Source organism: Dipodomys spectabilis, unplaced genomic scaffold, assembly GCF_019054845.1.
Source record: "Dipodomys spectabilis isolate Male_0828 unplaced genomic scaffold, ASM1905484v1 ptg000125l, whole genome shotgun sequence".
In the NCBI taxonomy this organism is placed as follows: domain Eukaryota; kingdom Metazoa; phylum Chordata; class Mammalia; order Rodentia; family Heteromyidae; genus Dipodomys; species Dipodomys spectabilis.
Window position 1 is genome coordinate 2,628,088 of NW_024870802.1, and position 25,502 is coordinate 2,653,589.

General features: G+C 36.9%; 1 protein-coding gene across 1 annotated transcript in view; it reads right to left on the reverse strand.

The window, feature by feature from the left end:
* The window catches only part of Nhlrc2 (NHL repeat containing 2), a 52,185-nt gene extending 27,134 nt beyond the window's left edge, over positions 1 to 25,051 (reverse strand). The window contains exons 1-5 of the mRNA XM_042689340.1: positions 24,867 to 25,051; positions 21,404 to 21,556; positions 7,758 to 8,213; positions 6,544 to 6,665; positions 383 to 512 (exon numbers count right to left, since the gene is read on the reverse strand). Coding sequence (XP_042545274.1) covers positions 383 to 512; positions 6,544 to 6,665; positions 7,758 to 8,213; positions 21,404 to 21,556; positions 24,867 to 25,044 — 1,039 coding nt within the window. The 5' untranslated portion in view covers positions 25,045 to 25,051. The remainder of the gene's footprint in view (positions 1 to 382; positions 513 to 6,543; positions 6,666 to 7,757; positions 8,214 to 21,403; positions 21,557 to 24,866) is intronic.
* Positions 25,052 to 25,502: the final 451 nt, after the last annotated feature.

Consider the following 25,502-nt stretch of genomic DNA (forward strand, 5'->3'; position numbering starts at 1 on the left):
TATTTACCATAGCTAAGATATGGAACCAACCAACCCAGATGACCCTCAGTAGATGAATGGATCAAGGAAATGTGATGTGTGTGTGTGTGTGTGTGTGTGGTGTGTGTATATATATGTGGTATATATATATATGTATATATATGTGGTATATATACGTATATATATATATGTGGTATATACATGTATATATATATGTGGTACATATATGTACACACATGTGGTATATATATGTGTATGTATATATGTATATGTATATACATATATACATACACACACAATGGAATTCTATGCCTCCATCAGAAAGAATGAGCACATTTCTTTTTGGACAATAGTTTTTGTCTTACTTTTTAAAAGCAAAGGTTAATATTAAATGTTTACATACCCAATGTTCCAACCACGACATCCCAAGGAGAGCTAATGGGCTGCTGTTCTCCTTCAGCTCCTCCTTCTTTATCTGTACCTTGAATTCCAACACCAGCTACAGTGCTCACTTTCTCAGCATTTAGGTCAATCTACAAAAATTTAATGGATGCACTATATGTTATTTGTTTTCTTTGGTATGTAAAGAATTCCAATAAAACATAAATGTTATTTACAACATAATACTTAATAAAAAAGGTTAACTAATTATAGGGGATTGTTGTTTAAGTGATTACTATCAGTGATTTCCACTTCCCCTCCCATCCATTCCCTATTTTCTATCTTCCCCTGCATATCTACCTGCTGCATACTTCTCTCACGAATGCTACTCACCCTCATGTTACTAGAAAGTATTTTAAAAGAAAAAACATTCTGAAAAAAAAAACATGTTTCTTAAAGTTAAAGGTACATATTTCAGCTATTCTCAGCTAACAACTGATATATGTAGGGCTTAATATGCTATGATTTTGATTATTTTAGAAAAAACTGACTGAAAAATAGCTGAGTTTTCTCAAGATCCCACAAAAAATTCTGAAACAAAACATGTTTCTTAAAATTAAAGGTATATGTTTCAGTTATTCTCAGCTAGCAAGTGAAATATGTAGGACTTAGTATGCTATGATTTTGATTGTTTTAGAAAAAAAACTGACTCAAGAATAACTGAGTAGTTTTCCCAAGATCCCACAGCTAGTAGGTCAAGGGTCTGAGATTTGAACCTAGGCAGTTCCTTGTTAGTATACTGATTCTAATTTACATAATCTGAAAATGGGATGTCCTGCTTTTTAATCTCTGGAGACCCTTTTCTTAATTTATACTGTGAAAAATTTCAAGCACACATACACAAAAAATAATTTTGCAATAGTAAAGTTCTATCAGCATTTTACTTGTTTTATTCAGCTACTGTTTACATTTTATGCATTTTAAAGTAAATCACAAACACCCGTGGAAAACATCATTGTGGCGTGTTGTTTTTGTTTTTCCTTAGACAGCGTCGCATTAAATGGCCAGGCTGATCTCAAAACACCCAGACTTAAGTGATCCTCCCACCTCATCCTCCCTAGTGCTGGGGCTAAGGTATACACCACGATGCCCAGCTTACCATCACATTTAACCTACGATTCCTTCTTAACTTACGACTTTCAATACTTTTTATGTGCTTGTAGTCATCCTTATGTATTCTTTGGAGAAATGTGTTCAAATCTTCGGTCATCTACTGAAGGTTGTCTTTTCATTTTTCAGTTGTAAGAATCTCTATATATCAGATACTAGTCCCTTAATCAATTTGGAAAGAAATGACATCTTACTGTTGAGCCTTTAATGCTAATCCTATTTAGTAGCTACTATTAAATTTTCTGAGCAATAAAGCTTATATTTTAAATACTTCAGAATCTGTGAGGGACTGGTTCCAGAATATCTCTATGGATATTATAATCCAAAGATGTTCAAGACCCTTCTATGAAATGGCATGAAGTAGTTGTAGATAGTCTATGAACATTCTTTTAAATACTTTAAATCATGTTGAGATAACTTAGAATACCCAACACAATGCAAATACTATGTAAACAGTTGTTACGTTTTACTATTTATAGAGAATAATAACAAGAAAAAAATGTGTGTCATCCAGATACAGAACCTGTATATACAGAAGGCAGACTATATACAGAGCGTACCTATATATGAAATTTGTTCTAAATATTTAGGTTTTGTTGCTACCATAGACTAGATTTCTAAGTTTCATTTTTCAAATTATTGCTACTAGTATATAAAAATATCCTCAATCTTCTAATAAGGTGTTTTTTTTTTTTCTCCAACCTTCCTAAACTCATTTCTTTTTTTTTTTTTTTTTTTGCCAGTCATGGTGCCTGAACTCTGGGCCTGGGCGCTGTCCCTCAGCTCTTCAGCTCAAGGCTAGTGCTCTACCACTTGAGCCACAGCACCACTTCCAGCTTTTTCTGCTTATGTGGTGCTGAGGAATTGAACCCAGGGCCTCATGAATGCAAGGCAAGCACTCTACCACTGAGCCACCTTCCCAGCCCTAAACTCATTTCTTAAGAATACTGACTCCCTACAGTTTTCTATATTCATGACATGTCCCTGGAAAATAAAGACAAATATTCCACTCATTATGTAGTATAATTGTTCCCAATTGTGGGGTAAAACCTTCAATATTTTGCATGAAATGGAGCTACATGCTTTGTATGCACGCCCTTTATTAGATTGAAGATATTCACTTCCATTTTAAGCTCCTCTATCACAAATAGGTATTATTCCACATTTTCCCCCATTTGAAACAAATGTATAGTTCTGTCCTTTATTCTGTTACTACATTAAAATACTTTCTTTTAGTGATACCTTTTTACATTATTTCTTTAGTACTACAAGCTCCTGAGATTTAAAAAAAAAAAAAAAAAATCAAGCCGGGCACCGGTGGCTCACGCCTGTAATCCTAGCTATTCAGGAGGCAGAGATCTGAGGATCACAGTTCAAAGCCAGCACAGGCAGGAAAGTCCATGAAACTATTATCACCAATAAACCACCAAAAAACCGGAAGTGGCACTGTAGCTCAAGTGGTAGAGTGCTAGCCTTGAGCTGAAGAGCTGAGGGAAAGCGTTCAGGCCCAGAGTTCAAGGCCCACGACTGACAAAAAAAAAAAAAAAAAATCAATTTGACCTTATTCTTATTGAATCTATTTAGTGTTGATACAATAGGCAGTTTGGGTTGGGCCTTGAAATAGATCTTGATTTAAAAACTGTATCATAAAAAAATAATATGAAAATCACAGACCACATCTTAAAAAAGCACCAGGCTCAAGAGGTGTTACAAGGGAGTTCTAGCAAGTGTTCAAATTCAGTTATTCAGTGAGGCAAATTATTACAAAATACAGAAAAAAAATAAAGCTGATGATTTGATGAGGTTAGCATGACCTTGATTCTAAAACTGCATGGACAGGGTATAATAAATTATAGTCATTTAATTTATTAACATGCATATTAAAAATTACATATAATTTTAGCTAATCAAATCCAGCTTGATGTTCTAAAAATTATTAACTAAAGTTTTTCCTAAGAATAGAATAATAGCTCAACATTAAGAGTCTACTAATATCACATTGACAGATCAAGGGCAAAATATATTACTATTTTAATTTCAATTAATATTTTATTTCCCAAAGTTACAGCAAATATTAAATTTTTAGAGAAAATTTTCATACATTTCCTTTAAGATTATAGTCATGACAAGATATCCCCAACCCATCACTACTGATGCTTAAAGTCAATGGAGGTCCTAGCCAGCAATATAATAAAAGAAGTTTAAAACACAAAAAGAATGTGTTTCTGAAGACAATTCTTTACATAAGAAACAACAATGGCCTTTGGCATAAATGAACAAATGATTCCAAAAATTCATACAGAGTTGCGAGGGATATAGTATAGCCAAAACAATCCTGAAAAAGAAAATAGAAGAGCAAATAGACTTTCTGATTTAAAAATTGAGTAAAAGCTAAAACATTTGAAATCATATGGTACTGGCCTAAGGCCAGACACTGACCAGTGGAACTGACTTGAAAGTCCAGAAATAAACACATACATGCTTTCAACAAGGTTGCCAAGACTCAAGAGAAACAGAATACTCAATTCAATACATAGTTCTGGAATAACTGGATATACACATACAAGGATGAAGTGGATCCTTACCTCACACCCTAGCTGAAAACCAATTTTAAAAGAATGAAAGACTTTTTTAGGGATGAAAAGATTTACTAGAAAGCTTTCAGACGAAAATACATAATAAACCTTTGTGACCTTGAATTTGGCAATGAATTGTTATATATTACATTGAAAGTTAAGCAATTACAGAAAACAGACAAATTCATCATCAAAGTTTAAAACTTTTGTCAACTTTCAAGGGATTAGAATAAGTAAAAAGACAACTTGAGTCGGGTGCTGGTGGCTCATACCTGTAATCCTACCTATTCAAGAGGTTGAGATCAGAGGGTGGTGGTTTGAAGCCATCCCAGACAGAAAAGTCCCAGCAAGACTCTTATCTCCAATTAACCACTCAAAAATGGGAAAGTGGTGCTGTAGTTCAAGTGGCAGAGAGCTAGCTGTGAGCACAAAGAGGGACAGCACCCAGGCCCTGAGTTCAAGCCCCACAACTAACCAAAAAAAAAAAAAAAAAAGACAACTTGACAAATGTAAAAAAAAAAAAAAACCTACAAATGCTCTGATAAAGAACTTCTACTGAGAGGGGGGAGGCTGGGAAGGGAGGTGAAGGATAAACAAAGGAGGAGGCTGCAATGCTTGGTAAGAAATGTATGCATTATCCTGCCCATGTAATTGTAACCCCTCTGTACAGTATGTTCTCAAATAAAATAAAATAAAATTTAAAAAAAAAAAAAGAAATGTACTATCTTGCCAAAAAAAATAAAAGAACTTCTACTGAGAATATATAAGGAATTCTTGCAACTCGGCTGTTAAAAAGATCAATAACTCAAAAAACAAGTGAAGAATCAATAAATCATTCTCAAAAGAAGAAATACAAATGGTAATTCTTGACATTTTTAGTCATCACAGAAATGCATCAAATTCACAGTGAAATGTCAGTTTATATCCAGTAGAAAAGGAAATAACAAGTGATGATGAGTAGAAAAATTGGAACTACATACAATATAGAACGTTTATGAGCAATATAATATAGAACAACTCAGGAATCCTGAGTTGTACTAAAATGTATGAGAATAAAAATGCAGCCTCATGGTCAATATTCCAAAGCCCATTAAGTTCCAAAGCAGGAGAACTAAAGATGACAAGCACATTCAAGGGAACACTGAAGGCTAGCAGCTATCTTATTACCTTAATACATGGTTAAAAGTCTGTAACATTCTGATGCATTACAAAAGTAACTCCCAAAAGAAATGATAAAGAAATACTGCTTTTTAAAAGCTTAATAATAACAATAAAAATAACTTTCAGTAAAGGAAACCTTAGTCCAATGAAAATCAATGCTAAGTAAGTCCCTACACCACTAATATTCAACAATCTGTGAGTCAAAGACTTTTTAAAAAACACATGTATATAATACCTGTTTTTACCAGTAGGAATATATGTTTCATTAGATATTTGTTTATCAATTCATTTAACAAATATCTACTGAACACCTTCCATAAGCCAGTCTCTATTCTAGGTGTTAGAATTTCAGCAATAAAGAACATTTTTGCCCACCTGGAGATTCATAATGAAGTATATATTATATATTTTATGTATGTATTTGGTACTATATATATATTAGGTGACACCGTTAAAATGAGGCTACATGTCAACATTGAAAGAAACAAAAAAGCAAGGAAGTATTTGAAATAACATATTTATTCTACAGGATGGATTAGAGGAACTTGGTTATTTATTTTCCCTATAACATCTTAAAGAAAAATGGATTATAGACAAAATTACTACTGGCAGAGAATGTTTAAAATAACAATAAAATATGACTATCATGTCATTTATGTGGTTAATATAGAATTAAAAGAAAGCCTGCAAAAAACACTATATGCATATACATATTCAAATGGAATTGGTGGCTAGGGAAAATTTTTACCTTTATGTATGAATTGGTATTTTTTAAACAAGAAAATACACAACTTTTAACAAAATGACATTAATTTTATATTAGTTAATTGACTTGTAATATTTCCAGCCAAAGCATAAGAATTGAAGGGAGGTAGAAATACACCATTTTTTTCCCCATATTTGAGAAAATTTAACAGGAAAGGACAAAGGATCACACTGTTAACTAGTGACTAGGATAATGAGTCCGCTCAGAATGAGCAGACTGCGGTATTAGTCATATGACTTTAAGACAAAGGATAAAAGAGAACTCAATAGGTTTTACTTCTGTGGCAACTACATACTCACAGAACAAACAAACAAACAAGATACGTAAGAATTAAAATTAAAGCAAGTTCCTCTGGAAAAAAATCTGAAAAAGACACTTTGACATTCTTAAACATGGCCATTTAATTTCTAACATTTAAAGTAGTACATAATTATCAGGGTGTTTTTTTTGACTGATATATTAAAACTTTATCTTAAAATGAAAAATTACCTTTCTTTTTTTTTAAATTACCTTTCTTATAAGGTGGTTTTCAGTGTCTGCCACATATATAATGTTATCCACCATTGCTACACCCTGTGGAGAGTTAAAAGATGATTCTGAAAATATCCCATCTTTTCTTCCAGGATTAGGTCCTAAAAGACAAGATAGCCATGAGACATTTTTCCTTAAAGTGAGTGCAAAGTAAACCCTTCCAAAGCAAAAATAAATCTATATTTAATGCTGAGACTTTTTTTAAAGTAAATAACATGCTATTGCTTGCTCGTTACTAATCATTAAAATACTTCCCCAAATACCTATTTTTCTCAAGAGCAAGTTGTACTAACGACAAAGCTTACAGTACAATAGTTACTAGAGTGTTTCACTAGCACTTATCAGAAGCAAACAATTTTAAAAGTACTTTAAATACTTCTTACATAAACTAGAAATTTAAAAATAATTTCAATCTTATATAGTATCTATATGCAATAATTTTTTAAATGATTTTGAAAGACAGGCTCCTTTGAGTAAGAAAAAAAAAGGAATTATATACTTTTTCCCTAGAAAAATACACATACTTAAGAGTGCTGCAAACAATCCTAGCTCTGACAAACATCCAAGCATTTCTTGAGTCAGGAAGCCCAGGCTAGGCTGAGGATGCAGCTCAGCGGTAGAGGCTTGCCTGGCATGTCCAAGGCCTGTGTTTGGTCCTCAGCACTACTCCCCCACCTACCCCCACAAAAAAAAGAAAAAAGAAAAACAAACAGGTTAAGACTCCTTCCTACCTATTAATTCACCTTGTCATACAGTCCAACAATATCTCATACACACTTTAAGAAAGATAAAGAGTAATTCTGGTCTAAATGGTAACCTATATCTCCCTTCTTGCCTTGGCTGTAGTTCAGTCATACAGAGTGTACATTAAAGTGCCTTCCAAGCAAGCATAAAGGAAAAAGAAATTAAAATCCATACACACACATATTTCATAAGACAGTAACTATGACAACCTTTTAGGAAACAAGATGGGACATACTGATACATTTTAAAACTATATTACTTAATCATTCCCTCCTTTTGAGATGGAGCTTTGTGAGTATTTTTGTTGTAAAAAGTTCAGATACTACATATTAATTAACAAAATAATTCTGTAATAAAGTTACAAGCCGAGGCAAGTCAACTCTCTATATTTACCTCAACTACTACTTTTACACTGCAAAACATGTCACAGAACAATTAGCAAACATTACCTCCAATACTGTGTTGAATTTGGCCATTCTTCCAAACGACCAAAATTCTGTGATGTCCAGTATCTGCTATGACCAGTCTATTGGATGCACCATCCACTGCTACTTTGCCAGGAAACAGCAATGGTGATGGTGGCAAAGTGTCTTTGTAGAGTCTTATTCCAATCTTCTTATCTCTGATCTGCCCCCTGTCTTTGTAATACTTTAGAGCTATTGAAGTATATAAAAACAATTTATCTTTGTGTCCCTCTCCAATCAAAGAAAACAACATGTTTCCACGGGGTCCAAGAATGACCAGAGTTGGCCAGCAGGAAACTTCCAGTTCTTGCCAAAGGCTGGCATCTGCATCATTAACCACAGGGTGTGTAATATTGTATCGGAGAACAGCACTCTTAATGTTTTCCAGGACTTTTTCATTTGGAAACTTAGCTGAGTGGACACCAACAACCAGAAGACCATCTGAAAGGGGAAGAACGTATGTTAAATACTATAAAATACTAAATACCATTATCTATGCATTAAATTTTGGGTCATTAATAAAATCCATAGATTGAAAAATAGAACTACGTTGGTATCTTTAACTGCATTAAAATACACATATAAGTAACTTAAAAAATTTATACTGAATAAAAATTTTGGTTTCTATATAAAAATATATGATCAAATCCATATACTATTGCAGGATTATAACTATTATGCCTTTTAGATAAATAAAGCTATTTAAAAAATATAATCTATGGGCTGTGAATATATCTTGTGGTTCAAGTCTGACTAGGACATGCAAGGCCCTGGGTCTGATCCATAGCACCAGCCAAAATAACCATAATAATAATAATAATAATAAAGTCTGTTGTTTATTTTGGTGATACTGAGGTTTGAACTCAGGGTTCTGAGGTTGTTAGCAGGTCTTCTACCACTTGAGCCACATATGCAGCCCTTAAAGTCTACTGTCTAATGAAAATGTTTCATTTTTTTCAACTTTCAATAAATCACTTAGAAATTCAGAATGACTATGACTACATTTTCTTTTTGAGTATTTATTACCATAGTATTCTCTTAAATTTTCTGACCTAACTTTCATCAGAGATTAACAAAATGATTATAATCTGTGTTCCCATAAATTCTTCAATTTATTTAAAATTCCCATCATACAGTTCTTAGAACAAACTTGTGAATAGAACTGCCAAAAATTTAAAAAAATTATTTCTTTTACCTAATCAATACCTTATTTCAAGAAGTTAGCTGGGTATGGTAGCCAATGTTTCTAATTCCAGCTACTCAGGAGGTAGAGATCAGGAGAATTACAGTTTGAGGTCCACCCAAACAAATAGTAATACCTCTATCTCAATAGACAAGCTGGAACTGGTGGTATATTCCCATTATCCCAGCTATGAAGAAGGCATAAGTAGAAGGATTACAGTTCAAGAGCTATAGTTTTAGTAGTAGAGAGCCTACCTAATCAAGTGGAAGGGTCTCGGTTCATATCCCAAACTACTTAAAAAATGGAGAAGTGGTTGGCTGGGTTTGAATGAAAAGCTCAATACTACTACCAAGGTAGAAGTAATAAATTCAAACATACCTATAAATATACCTATCAAACTACTCAATCAGCATGAAGATCAAGTAAAACCACACAATTTCTTCAAACCAAAACAAAGGCACACACATGATTGTTTGAGGGTTTAGTGCACAAAAGTGGGTAAATTATAGTGGGGTCAAACTGAGAAAATCCTACTATATGATTGTAGGGTTCTAGCTGACCCTCTAATGCCCCTAGTTATGTCCTACTGTCATGCAGATGGCTAAGATTTCATCTGCACTGCTAGCCCAAAGAGCCAGGGAAGCTGGAGAGTATGGAAAAAGCCATTCTCCACTTAGGAGTTCAAATACTCTCCAGGCTTACTAGCTCTAAACACCTCTAAACACCACACATGAGACAAAACCAAAAATATGTAGCAAATGCTTAGACAACTGGGAACTGAATTACTGAGTTAACAGGAGAGACAGATAATGGAAGATGAGTAGAACTTACCAAATGAATGACTACTGAAATAAAACTATCAATATTCTCGACTGGACTGTAACAGAACCCCAAGTCTATATACAGAACATTTCAATGTTCAGTAAACAAATCAAAACTATCTGACACTTATAGAGCAAGGTAATGTAACTTATTATCAAAGAAAAAAAAAAAACAACACAACACCATAATCAAAAGACATCTGACAAAACCCAGAACATATTTTATTTGGCAAAGACTACAGCAATTATAACTGTGCTCCATAATAAAGGAAAATATATATGAAATGAATGAAAAGACAGGAAACATAAACAGAAGAATAGTGACCACTAAAAAAAATTTAAAACCTTAAAACTGAAAATAAACATTTGAAATAAATTCACTGAATGAGCTCAATGGCAAAAAGGCACAGAGATCAAAGAGCCCTTCAGGTAGTGCAGGAGAAATGACCCAAGCTAAAGAACACACAAAAAGGAGACCGAATGAAATGAATACATCAGTCATCTGTGGAATAGTCTAGACAGCTACAGTGTAAATGCAATACCAGAAGGATAAGAGAAAGAAACTGAAGCAGAATAATGCCTAAATTTCCAAAATTTGGTTAATGATTTAAAATCAGAGAATTCAGGGTCAACATATGGCAAATAAAACCAAAATTTCAAAACATGTCTAGACACACCATAATCCAACTGCTTAAAACTGAAGATTAAGCACAACAAAGACAGAGAAAAAGATTCCGAGTGTGGCTGCCTGAGGACTGGAGGGGTGTGGTGGGAAGGAGTGGTGGTAAACTTGTTGTAAAGGATATTCCTTAACCTCTCTCATGTTTTCTCATCTGTGAAATGAGAGAAATGTCAGTGACTGCCTCCTAGGTCAGGCAGACTAAAAAATTCACATAAGGCATTTATAATAGTGCCTATGTGTGTAGAAATACCTCAACCATTTGGCCATTACCATTTTTTAAAGCTGTTAAGTACAAAGATAACCAAGTAAGAATACAAATGTCTATAAATGCTAAAACAGTATAATAGAGTAACCAAAGAAATCCCATACTGAGAACCAGAACAAATGTAACAATATACATAATATTCAGATGGTTATACACAAATTCAGATGAATACATATGAATAGGCTGGCTCATCCATTAAACAAAAAATTATTTGGACAAACTATGTAAGACATTCGTCTAAACAAGAAAATCTAAAAGGCTAAAGATAAAGAAGTAGGTAGCAAATGAGCTCAAGGAAACACAAGCACTGCAGGTACTTCAGTTCCTCCCTCAGCTTCTCTAGCGCCTAAGCCAGGTGAGTGTCTAGGTCCACAATAAATGCACCAGCTTGTGATCTCATTAAGCAAGCAGAGCCCTACATAGGCTCCAATTCATGTTCTATTTGGTCTTTGCCTTCTTCCTTTCTTCATATATCTTCTTTAACTACCTTAACTTGTCATCTGCAATCTGAGCTCCTGGTCCCAGAAGCTACAGCTCCATACTTACCTACAATTATTCTCCTACTATTTCTCAGTACTCCTAGTTTTGCTTCTCAGATCAAATCAGGACTAATACACAAACTACCACATCTTCATCTGGGTCTTAGTCGTGACTTATATATATAAAATCTTCAACTCTCATGGGTTTTTTCCTAGCTACCCCATATTGGATGAAGCTCTCCTAACCAGAAAAGGCACATGTGACAGTATTTTCTGAGTTCTTGGATAAACTGTTTTTTATAGGCATTAATGGACAAATGATTGGCTGTGATAGTCCTGATTTGCACATCTTTAGACTCCTGAAATGCTGCCTGGCCTTATGTTATTTGTGAAGTCTAGTTTATGTCTGTTTGGAGGTCTCAAAGTCTTTTTTTTTTTCCCCAGTCTTTGAAGTCTAACAGTTTTATTTGGGCTAATTTTCCCTGATACTCAACATGCCCTTTCAACATGTAGATTCAAATTGTTCTCATTTCTACCACTTTTTTTTTGCAGGTGGCCGGGGAGGTGGATTTTAATTACAGATATTAGTTTTGGTTGGTTGTTCTGATTTTCTTGAGGTATCCAAGTAGTCTTATGTTGGCCCTCTTTTGCCTGTCTGCCAGTGTAATCATTTTCTCCCTACACTTTTTAAACTTCTTTGTTTACTCAGTTTCAGTCTCAAGGTTTTCCTCTCTGCTTTGTTTCAACTGCCCTTACCACGTTCCATATGAGTTTATTGTCCCCTGAGCATTTTGTAATTCAGTTTTTGCTAATAAAATTTTGAACTTGTTTTTCTTCCTGGAGTTCAAACAACACAAACATTTTTCCTTTTCCTTTTTTTCCTCCTTTTTAATCTATTTCTTAGTTATACATTCCTGATTCAAGTCAATTTTCATTATTCCTAAATGCTGTTTGTAGACATTGAATCCAGTAAGGAGCACTGTGTTACATCATGTTCTTTGGTCAATTTTGTCACTTTTTAAATGAGTTTTTTTTAATTCAAATTTTATTGTAAAGATGGTGTACAGAGGGGTTGTTACAGTTAATAAATCAGGTAATGAGTACATTTCTTTTTAACAGTGTTACCCCCTCCTTCATTTTCTTTCACTCCTCTCACCCAAGTTGTAAAATTCATTTCCAACATTAATGCCTAGAGAGTATCACTGTTGAATTGGTTAACCCTTTGTCTCATTGTTTCTATGATTCCTCTTCCCTTCTCCAAATAAAATAAAATTATATAAGACAAAGGGCACAAAAAACAACAACAAAACAGTGATATCAGGGAATAACCAAAGGGAAAAGAAATAGCTGCAAACAGTACAACAAAAAAATCTTCATTTTCATTTCTTGAAGTTCATTTTGATAAGTATCATTTTATATGTTCATATACACATAGTTATTGAGTTATTGGGGTCCTGAGAGTTTTCATGTAAGCTTTTTACATGAGCTTTGTCATGGATGGGATCTGCTTTGTTCCTCTTTTATGGGCAGGGTTCCTAGTTTGAGAGCGCCCTCTTCTGACAGTTCTTTTTACCGTGCACCTTCACTTAGGGGTAACATCCTTGAAGCCAGGGGTTGGTAGGTCTTTCTCTTTTGTTTCTGCTGGACCCTCTTCTATTTTATTTACTTCTGTCCCTACAGAGGTCTGGCTCCAAGGAAAACCACATCATGATCGCCCCAAAACAGTGCTTCTCTGAGATTTCTAATTTTAGTCCTTATCCTGCTAATAGTTGGTGCTATGATGTAGTATATCTAAGTCTTTGCAGAGTACTTTGAACTTTGTACTCGAGTTTCTCTTTCTGGGGCAAAGTACTTTGTCCAGTCCTCCAACCATTCTTCTTTCTTCATGGAGCCTGTGAAGCTTTCTGTTCCTATTTTCAGCACCCACAGACTTGATGTAGCAAGTCTTTTAATTGGAAGGATTTTTTTTCCAATCACATGTGATATAAAGGCCATGTACTATTCTGTCTCCTAGTACTGTGAAATGCAAGTGTTATTTCTGTTTGGAGAGGGCAAGTAGAGATACAAAATTAGGTGGTCACCATTTTCCTTACCTTGAAAGAGTAGACTCATTCCTTTTTTTGTAGTTGCTGTGTTAAACACTGTTTGTAATTGACTAAAGCAATATGCTATTTTTATTGTAAATTAAATACTTGTAACTGAGTACTAAAACCAGCCTTTTATGTAATGGAGGAACACAGCAGCATTTCCAGTAGAAAGAGGAATAAGGAAAAGGTGTTTGCTGCCATTTCCACTACTATCTGGCGAGTGGGGGTTTGGCTAACATAATTACACAATTAGAGCCACAAGCATTGGAAATGTTTTGCATGTAAGTGAGATAACAGTATATCAGGGAAATTCTAGAAAATAAGTTATATACAGAAGAGATAGGATATGAATACTAGAGAAACATTTATTTACACCTATCTACTTATCTATGAATACACATCATCATCATCATCATCATCATCTAGCCTATCACTATATTTTATCTGCCTATCATCCACTAATACCACCATCACCAATACCATCATCTTATCTGTCATGATAGATCACAAAGACAATTGGTAAATATCTATTCCTCCCACTTTTTGTCTTAAGAATCTTAATTTTAGTAGTTTTAATAATACTCATTTTTCTCAAAGTGATTTTGCTTTCCATTAAGTATATGTAATAAAAATGCAAGTATAAGATTCTTCCCTGTGTGAATTTATTTCCAAAACAAAGATTAGAACTAAGCCACTTAAAAGAAAACAAAAAAGGAAAGAAGACAGAAGGAAGAAGACAGGAAAGTAGGTAGGGAAGGAAAAAAGAAAACATATTCCAAATTGTAATTGTTTCTAAAATATCAGCAATAAAATAACTTTCAAGAATAAGCCATTTTTAAAGCTTCAAAGGTCTTATTTTTCAGAAAAGTATACAATTAGGTACACAATTAGACTTTATTATAATTGATTCCAATTGGATTTACAATAGAAAGTATAATCCTATAATAATTTAGCAGGTAACCATACAGGAATCTAGGATGAGAGTATTTGAGACATATTTAGGCATTAAAAAAATAATAAACTGTAGACTAAAACATTCTGAGCTCTAAAAGGCAGGCGTGAGTTCCAGACAGAAAAGACAAGAAGCTCATGCCAGGCATGGAAGGTGTTATGGCTCACAGTTGTAACAGCAAGAGGAACAATGACATGGATGAACTGTAGGAAAGCCAAGAAGACTACAATGGCTTGGGGAAGAGGCAAAGAGCAGAAAGAGAACTAGGAAGTTCCTTTTTGGACTAAGAACAGTAGAAACATTGAACACATTTGAACATTAAATTGAAGCAAGTATCAGAAGCAAATTCAAAAGACCATAAAAATGGACAGGCTAATGCCTGTCTAAACTCCCTAAGAAATATGCCATAAATTGGCCAATATTTTCCTAGGACCTTAACTATTTAAGAACACAAGATAATAGAGTGCTAGAAAAGAATATAAAGCAAGTATAGAATAATTAGCCCAGCTGCCTGAAACACCTATCTATCGTATTGGCTCTTGCCTGGTATCTGGGCACAAAAACTAGGGGAAACTTCCTGCCATACTGAGAAATGGTAAGAGTGGCTTACTGCCTGTCAGGAACTTTAGAACATGGCCATCAAGAAGTTATCCACGTGACTTTTCCAAATAAAATCCCTGGGATCTGAGCCTCTAATAAGGGACTTAAGCCTCTAATAAGAATTAGACGTGTCCCATGTGGCTCCGCTGAGACAGGACTTGGGATCTTGTCCTCCAGTCTCCCCTGGATGTAACCTCAGGCATGCTTTTCCTTCCATAGTTTGTCTGCACACACTATGGCCATGAATACAACTCTTCATGGAATCCTGAGTCCTCCTAATGAATTACTGAATTGTATCACAATGGAAACTCTGACACAAAGTAAAATTATGTACTAAATCACTTAAGACTGTTTCATAAAAAAGTTGAGTGTATTTTTTTAGTTTTTCACAAGTATAAAACAGGAAAAAAAGCACATACTACAGAATATTAGCATTTAATCAATAAAAGTCAGATTTTGTTATACATTGATAAATACCTAACAATCACACAGTAAATATACAAAGTTTTCCTAATAAATGTTTTCTCATGAAATGAGTGCTTTGTTTTAGATAATAGCCATTGAGCTAAATTTGGGTACCATATATCATTAATATATACAGTATAAATAAACTTTAAAAAACTTAAGTAGAAAAGGAAAAAAAAAGACACCAAGGGACTTAATCAGTTTAATATAAATATGTACTAAATTATTAACAACCTAGGACAAAAGGCAAAAAAGTCACCAAGGGACTTGGTCAGTTTAACATAAATACGTACTAAATTACTAGGACATTATTTTCTTTAAAAAAATGTTAATTCCAGAAAATGAAAACCAGAGGGTTTTTTTTTGCTGTTTTTCTTTCTTTTTTGTTCTGTATATTTGTCCATATGTCTTTGGGAGTGGAAGGGAAGGCACAAAATTAGAAGGACAAAGGGTAAATAAATACACTGGAGACACTGTTGAAAACAGACTATAACTTGTGGGTGGGATGGGAGGGAAACACTGAGAGACAGTGAGGAAAGGGGTGACATTGTCCAGTAAGAAATGTACTCTTCACCTGACTTATATAACTGTAAAACCCTCTTTTTTTTTTGGGTCCAGTCGCGGGGCCTGAACTCTGGGCCTGGGCGCTGTCCCTCAGCTCTTCAACTCAAGGCTAGCGCTCTACCACTTGAGCCACAGCGCCACCTCCGGCTTTTTTCTTTTTGCTTATGAGGTGCTGAGGAATTGAACCCAGGGCCTCAGGCATGCAAGGCAAGCGCTTTACCACTGAGCCAACTTCCCAGCCCCAACTGTAAAACCCTCTGTAATCACCTTTATAATAACGATTTAAAAATTTAAAAAACCATGGAAACATCAGAATAGCTTATTGCTATCAAGCACTGTTTACTTTCTGCTTTAAAACTCATGAGTATTTTCTATGTGCTCCTGGGAAATAATACAGGTCATTACTGAAAAATCACAGCTTAAAGTTGGTAACAGAGGAGAGAAAATAGTTTTTAAATTGACCCTCTTTCAAGGTGTTTTAAATTAACAAGCAATTCTCCCTTCAGCTGAGGCCTTTTGGCTTGTAGTAAAATGAATCGCATATTCCAAGGAATTTCAAATACACTCCTGACTTTAAGAACATAAATAGGACTATTTCAGATATGTTCTGAATGTATCAGATAGTAACAGGAGACAGCTCCAAGAGAGCAAATTTAACTTTCCTGTGATGTCTTGGGTACGTCTCCTTTTGTGAATATGAATTGACTTATCTTTTCATAACATAAACCAGGATTTTCATGTCATAGCATATTACTGCAATTTTTATGGGTTTTTTTTTTTTGGTCAGTCATGGGGGTTGAACTCAGGGCCTGGGTGCTGTTCTTGAACTCTTGCTCAAAGCTAGTGCTCTAGCACTTTGAGCCACAGTGCTACTCCTTCTGTGAAGTTATAATGTTGAAATTACTTCAAGGCTTAAAATTTTATTCCACAAACAATATTCTAAGAGCCAACTGAAGAAAAACAAGGCAGTCTCTCAGATTACAGGATCATTGGAACAAATGAGCTATGAGGATAACAAAGTATATTCAATGGCATGCTAATAAGCTAGCTCTGTGATTTCAGAGTGATATAAAAAACTCAAATTTTAAAACTCCCCTGGCTTGTACATGTTGCTATCCACAATGAAAATACTCTCATTAGGGGCTAAGTTAGGCTTATAACTGGCTCATATTCAAATTCTAAAACTTAACCATTGCTCTCACTAGTTTGCAGAATTCTGTACTGACCCACCACCCCAGTCCTTACCCACCCCCAGAAACAAATCTGCCCTTATAATATTCATTTTAAAAACAGGGGTGAAAAGCCGGGCACTGGTAGCTCACGCCTGTAATCCTAGCTACTCAGGAGGCTGAGATCTGAGGATCGCAGTTCAAAGCGGGCAGGAGAGACCATGAGACTCCTATCTCCAATAAACCACCAGAAAACCGGAAGTGGCGCTGTAGCTCAAGTGGTAGGGTGCTCGCCTTGAGCTGAAGAGCTGAGGGACAGCACCCAGGCGGAGTTTAAGCCCCACGACCGACCAAAAAAAAAACAAGGGTGAAGCCCCATGATTGTGTTTTTACAGGGTTTTCTATAGAACTGGCTGCTTAGCTTTTTTGGGGGGTCAGTTGTAGGGCTTGAACTCTGGGCTTGGGCACTGTCCCTGTGCTCTTCAGCTCAGGGCGAGCGCTCTATCACTTAAGCCACAGCGCCACTTCTGGTTTTCTAGTGGTTTATTGGAGGTAAGAGTCTCATGTACTTTCCTGCCCAGGTTGGCTTTGAACCATGATCCTCAGATCTCAGCCTCCTGAGTAGCTAGGATTACAGGTGTGAGCCACCGGCGCCCAGGTGCCTTAGCATTTTTAAGTGTACTAATTTCACAATGTTCACATTGTGTAGTCATCAACTCCATCAATCTCCAGGACTTGTCATCCTGCAAAACTGAAGATATACTCACTTGTAAGTCTTCGATTCCCCCTCTCCCCTCCCCCCCCCCCACTCCTTGTAACCATGGCTACACTACTGGCTTTTTCTAGGATTCTGACCATTCTAAATACCTCTTGTAAGTGGACTTGTACCGTATGTCTTTTTATGATTGGCTTTTATCAATTACCATGACATTTGCAGGGTTGTCAAAACTTCCTTCCTTTTTTGAGTACTAATCCACCGTGTGCACATACTACATTTTCTGTATCATTCATCCATCAGTGGACACCACAGTTGCTCCTACATCTTTGCTATTGTAAATAATGCCACTAAATATGTCTGTTCAGATTTTCTATTTCTTCATGGTTTAGTCTTGGTAAACTTTGTGGTTTTAGAAATTTATCAGTCCTCCCACCTCAGTTATGCAATGTCTAGGCATGCAACAGCTTGTATTGCTCTTCTAATCCTTTTTATTTCTACGGAATTAACAGTAACTTCCCCACTTCGGTTCTTGATTTTAGTAATGGGAGTCTTTATTTTACCTTAGTTCATCTAGCTAGGCTTATCAATTATGTTGATGTTTTCAAAGAACTTCTTTCAGCCTGTATTATTTTTCTATTATCAAGTATTTCTTTCTGCTCAAGTATTTATCATTTTGTTCCTTGTTAGCTTTGGGTTTGTTTATTTTCTAGTTCCTTACATTGTAAGTTAGATTGCTGATTTGACAAAATTCTTTTCTTTATGATCTGAGCATTTATAAATCCTACCTTAAGAATGCCTCTGTGTGATTCAGGTGGACCTGTTGCAACAATGAGAAGTACAAAATGTCATGTCAAAACCAGCTTTACAATGTCGGTGTGGGGGGGGAGGGAGGGGGGGTATGATTGGGTGGGGGGGGGAGGGGGGAGGCTGGGAAGGGATGTGAAGGGTAAACAAAGGAGGAGGCTGCAATGCTTGGTAAGAAATGTATGCATTATCCTGCCCATGTAATTGTAACCCCTCTGTACAGTATGTTCTCAAATAAAATAAAATAAAATTTAAAAAAAAGAAAAAAAAAAAAGAATGCCTCTGTGTGCCATAAATTTTCATTCATCTCTTAGCATTTTCTAATTTCCCATATGAGTTCCTCTCTGGTCCACTAGATGTTAAAAGAATAGGCTTAATTTCCAAAATTTTTAAAGATTTTCCAGTTTTCCTTCTAGTACTGATTTCTACCTTTATTCCAGTGCAATCAGGAAAGATCCCTTGTATATCATCTATCTTGTAATATTTACCGAGACTTAATTTGTGGCCTAACATATGATGTAAGCTGGAAAATGTACTATTTTTACTTGAAGAGAAAGTATATCCTGATGCTGTTAGTCTGTATGTGCCTGTGAGGCTTACTGTTGTTCAAGTTCTTTAGTTCCTTGGTGTTTATTCATGATTGAGAATGGAGTATAGTCTTCTCCAACTACTGCTTAGAATTATCTCTTCTTCAATTATTTTTTTTTTGCTTTGTATGGTTTTCACCATCTTTTATTAATAAGAGTTCATAATTTATGTCTTCTTGTAATCAAGTTTTATTAATACATAACCTTTCTTCTTTAATAGACACAGTCCTACTGCTTAGTTTCTACCTTTCCAGAATTCTCTTCCTACTTACCGAGCATTTTACTTCTTAATGAATGGTGATTACAATGGCGGGGGATTACAAGGGCCCTCTGGCAGAAGTGAGTAAATTTGCTTCAGATATGGGATTTGCCAATTAAATTAATACAGTCATGTAGGAGTGATTTTAGGTAAGGAAATGGTTAGCCCAGTGTACAGTGCCTTTCTGAAACCCAATCTTATTATGTCTCCCTCCCAAAACAAACACAGCAAAAAACATCTCCACATCTTAAAGAAGAAAAACTCTAAATTATTAAGAATGATACATGATGCTCTTTGTAATACAGTCCTCTCCTGACTACCTTTGTCTCCTTTCTCTCTTACTATAAACTTTTATTCTCTTGCCGCATTCAAATACTGGCCTGTTCCTGAACTAAGAATCCTACTCTCTGGGTGTCTATGCTTGTTTACCTGACCCTTCCTCTGTCAGGAGTATCCAACCAGCCTGTTTTCATTTCTAGCTTCAGCCACTCATTTTTCCATTTCTGCCTCAATTCTCTAGATCTCTATGAGAAATCTTTTCCAATACGAATTATAGGTTTTTTTAGTGCTAGTCCTGGGAATTGAACTGAGGACCTAGGTACTGTTATTGAGTGTTTTAGCTTAAAGCTAGCACTCTACCACTTAAGGCATAGCTCCACTTCTGGCTTTTATGGTGGTTAACTGGAGATAAGAGTCTCACAGACTTTCTTGCCTGAGGTGTATTTGAACTGTGATCCTCAGATCTCAGCCTCCTGGGTAGGCAAGATTACAGGCATGAGCCACTGGCACCTAGCTGAGTTAGTGCTTTTTATTCAAATTAGTTACATATTTCCTCAGCAATTAGCAGGGTATCTCACGTATATGTTAGTAAGTGTGCTAGCTTCAGTAGAAAGCAGACATTTAAAACCTAGGGAATAATAAAATACCCTTACTTCTGAAATCCAGAGAAATGAGTTCTGGAAAACATGATTTTCTTATTGGGAATATTTTTGATATGGGGAATATATGAATTCCCAATAAATCTTCTGATTGGTAATTTTAAGATACAATCTATTACAACTCAAAAGCATCTAAAGTTTAAATTGCATTTTCGATTTTATTTGTAAGATACCCTTGTCTTTGTCTATAAATTCTATTCCCCTCTAGACTCACCCAATCAGTGGCCCTATCTCTTTTTATCCATTCCTAGAAACTGCTTCAGTTCTTTTAAACTAAAGAGAACAGTTTCTTCAACTTCACTTACTCCCATGCTGTTTTTAGAAAGAAGTAAACAAGGAAAAGAAGAATCTGATAACTTTTCAAACTTCTCCAGCAAATAGTAAGTATAATCTCTTCCATCTTCAAGATTCCTAATGCCCTTAAGAGGATTTCCTAATGTGCTTTGGAAAACGTTAACTGTAACAAATCATTTTTTAATGAAACAGGGTCAAAGAGAAATTATGTTATAATAGTTTGCATTCCACTGTAGTTCATGTCATTCCACGTTAATGGAAGCCTAATCACATTTCTTAATAAGAACTTTAAACCTTACATCACAGTGATAAGCATAAAATTAGGGTCAGAGATTTTTCTTTTTTGAAGAACAAATATAGATAAGCCTAGACATGTAAAAACAACAACAACAACAACAAAAGACCTTTTAAAATACCTAATCATGAAGAAGTAATTTTTGTCCTAATCCTGTTCTTAGTTAGGCACACCATTTATCAGGAAGTTTAACCCTTCATGAAAAGGCACATGAAAGCCAAGTGTGGAAATGCTTTTGAGTGGCTGAGATAGGGGGATCATGAGTTTGAGGCCAGTTGAGACAGTAGACCTGTCTCAAAAACACAAAAGAATGAAAGTAAGGACACAGAGCCCTTAATTTACAGATTAGAGATTACTTCTTGAATCACTGAAGTCTTGCCCAACGTCCACTCTCTTATGAGCAAATGTGTCAGACACCCTTCCAGTGCTTGCCGGACAGTCTGTGGGACAGGAGTCAAAGAGCAGATACCTTGGTCAGAGTATGTTTGCTCTAAGGCGTGGAGATCAGGCAATAGGTGAATACAGTTTATGCAGCAGTAGGTGAAGAAATCAAGGACGACCACTTTTCCACATAGGTCTCTGTAGACAGAAATGGGCTCTTCTGTATTCAGCCACTCTAAACCTGAAATGTACACAAAATAATTACAATACTTAAAGAAAACAACAAAGATATGATCATATAAAACTTTTCATTGATGTGAGTCTCTTTTTTCTAAGACCAAGACAAATGGTTAAAACACCTTAAAAGATAACACAATCTAAAGTCTATGGCAGTTCTACCAATAAATCTGAGACGTAGAGGACAGGAGATATTTTCATGACTGCAATAAAATGTGTATTTGTGACTTAAGGAAGAGACCAAGAAGGATGGAAGGGAGTAGGAACAGGTTGGGGGAATAAGAGGTTGAGGATGGAAAAGCTGCTATTACAAAGATGTCTGCAAATGTGGGAGACAAGAAAAGTTACTAAATTCTTTCAGAAATAGTGTATCCATCTCTATGTGAGGGAGGTAAAATCACAGTTAAAATAAGGGAAAATATCAAATATTAAAATGATCTAAGTGCATATCTAATTAGGTATGAATGGGGCACTGACAATAAAGGTCAAGCTTAAAAATAGCTGAGAAGTGACTAAACATCAAAAAAGGAGCAAAATATATGTACAGATCAGCATGCAAAACGTATCAGACAGGCTCAGAAGAGGCTGAAATGTTCTGGAGCTAGATGAGATCCTAAATATAAAACAAAGCATTTTAAATAAGAACTTAGAAGCAGCATTAATATTGACAGTCACACTCCTTTCCCTTCAAAGAAAAACAGAATCTCATTAATCTGTACTTTTCTAAATTAGAATTTATAATTACTTGACTATGATTCAAAATTTTAACACTGAAGATTTTGTTAAATTAATATCAAAAGTACAAGAAATCTAATCAATTTGATAAATCAAAGATAGTAAGTTTGTTGCTTATAAGTAAATAATTATAGCTATTAGTAATTATATAGTGATGCAGATATTTGGAAATACTTTATAATGACAGAAAGCCACAGTTGAGCAGAAAGAGTAAATATACAGCCCCTATCTGGAGTAGATACATTCTAAGACCCTCAGCAATGCCTAAAACTGCCACCAGAGCTGAACTGTCTGCCTTAAACCCTTCTCCGTATGATGTAATCGCTTGCCATGCACTGTGGCCCTATGTGACTTGAGGGATAGCAAAACTTGAGGGACTTGAATTTTTTTCTTCTTCACAATCTGAAGGATCCCAGATCCCAGGAACCTCAGCATATGATTTTTTTTTTCTCTTTACAGCGTGGGGATCTTCCACTTTTTCACTTAAAGGAAGTACTGTGGCTCCTCTTTGTCAGTATCACTGCTCTTGAGCTTTTTAGGGCCATCATGAAGTATCCTGAGGGTTCGTTGAAGCCAGTGGTAGGACTAGGCTGGGCCTGAAATCCCAGCAACTACTGGGTGACTAACACGGGTAGCACAGGAAGCATAGGTATGCTGGGAGGGGTGATTCATATCACTGGACAAAGGGATGACTCATTTCTAGGGCAGGACACAGTGGGAACTACAGAATTCCATCATATTCCTAGAATAGTGCTGAACTAGAAATTGTTTCTTTCTAGAATTTTCCACCTAATATTTTCAGACTAGTAGGCCAGATTGAAACCACACATAAGTGAGGACTAATGTATTAACAACCAATAACAGAAACTGGAGTTACTAAAACAGAATTCTTGGAGAACAACAACAACAACAATAAAAAACCCTTCAACAGAGTTAGCATTTTACCAAATGATCCCAACTGGCAACTTCAGGATACAGTGAATTCTTAATCATCTATTTTGATAAGTGTTAATTATATGCCACATCAAATGATGATACAGAAGTACAAACAACAACTTCTAATTAATGTATATTTCACATCTTAATTGCAAGGTACTGTATATATGAGTCTGTCTTCTATGACTTTTCTCTAAACTAACAAGGGCAACTTAGGGTGAGGGGCTGGGAAAAGAGTTATGTTACTTGCTAAAAATCACAGGGATAATGAAAGAAGTAACAAGAATTTAATCTCAGGTCTGCCTGAATCTATCCAGTATAAAGCATGGCCTCCCACAAACTTACTTATTCTTTAAAAAAAAAAAAGTGTGTGTGTGTGTGTGTGATATTTTCTTGGTTTATCAATAAACTATAATCAAGAAGTCATAAACCTAACTTTATCTCAATTACTGTATGTTTTGTTCACTTTTTGCACTCTGTCCCTAATAATCAGGTCTAGCACAACATCAGACATGTCAAACACAAGAATCAGAGAGATCAAAAGTCATGGTAATAAAATATGACCCATTCATTGTAAATACAAACAAGACTGGAAAATAAGAACACTCCCTCAAATTCTAACTGGTAGCCAGGTTGTCCCTAACAAGAGACATATAATTACAAGCTTTTTACAAAGCATGTGTACGATTACACTGATATTCATAACGTTTTGAAGTTTGTTGGATGGGATAAGCGTTCATGTCTCTAATTCTTTTCTAAGAATTGATTCATAATGGAAAAAAAGAAACCCTTCTCAAGGTGAGTACAAAAGGCCTAGAAAGACACCCAAGCCTCTGTTGTCAGGTTCTGATACACCTCGCATGAGATAACCCAACCCCACCACAACCAACCCATTAAGAATACATGGGTTTCAGTGTCATGCCAGGACAAATGCCAACAGCACCAGCAGGCTAAACAATGCCACTCCCAACCAAACAAGGGAAAGAACGGTTTCATTTCAAACTGCACTGCTGGGAGTATCTATTCCCTCGTGTTCCAAAGGCTCACACAGCACCGAATTCAAACCCTTATAACAAGCTATATAATAGATTCTAACTTGAAGGGGTAGGGGGTGGGGGAAAATCACAGAAGTTTCACAACTCTGAATTGTAGAAATCCAGGAAGGCCTATGGGAGCAGCAAACCCGGGGTCTGTAGCCTGCAATTCAACTTTGACAGTTATTTAGCTGAAAGGGGGGGGGGGAACCCCCCCCCACACAACCCGGTGCCTCGGTTTCCCTAACTGTAATGCAAGACTAACACCACCTCACTGGCTTGTAGGGAGAGCTCAGCAGTGTTTGGAATTGTAGAATTGTAGATGGCAGGTAAAAACCGATGGGCAGGAAGCGCGGAGGCGATGAGGACGACCCAGGGATGGACAGGGGGACGGGGGTGGGGGGTGGGGGAGGGCGCTAGGCCGTGTCATGTCAATCATCTGGGTCAGGCCCGGGCGGGACCCGCCCCGCAGAAACCCACCTCTGGGGGCGGAGCCCGCGGGGGACCCCGGGGGGCAGCAGCGCTGGGGTCGGCGCGGGCCCCCCCCCACACACCCGAGGAAGAGGGGGCCCGGGAGCAGCCCCCACCCCGCCGACGCCGACCCCTCACCTTCCGGGAACTCGGGCACCGCCAGGTCCTGCTCCCAGCCGTCCACCTTCTGCAGATACTGGTAGACCAGGTCGCCCTTCTCCTGCTGGGTGACGGCGTCCAGCAGGGCGTACTCCAGCGGGGTCTGCGCGGGCAGCAGGCCCGACAGGCCGGGGCCGCGCGCGCCCGGGGCCGCCATGGCTTCCGGGGCCTGGCGGACGGGCCTGGCGCTCCCGGCCCTTCCGCTGCCGCGCGGCGCCCGCACCGCACCCCGCCGCCGAGGCGCTCCCGTCGCCTTCCCGAGGCGTGCGTTCGAAAGCCAAGGCCCACACGACGGCAATTCGCGGGCACGTAATTAAACGCGCGTCCAGCGCACCCCGCCCCTCCCGGGCCGCGCGCGCCGCCGCCGCCGCGCCCGCCGCCGCCGCCGGGCGTCTGGATGTTCGCGTCGCCAGATTCGACAGGGACACGGCCGTGGGGGCCACGCGGAGGGACCCGTCCCGACCCCTTCCGCTCTGGAAACAGGAGCGTTCAAGAGCAAAAGTAGGAACAATAAACAGCAGGACTTACAAGGACACAGTGGACATCTAAAACACATCTTAGGAGCCCGTGATTATAGCGGCAACGGCCGATTCGACACGGCCCGCGGCCGCAGGC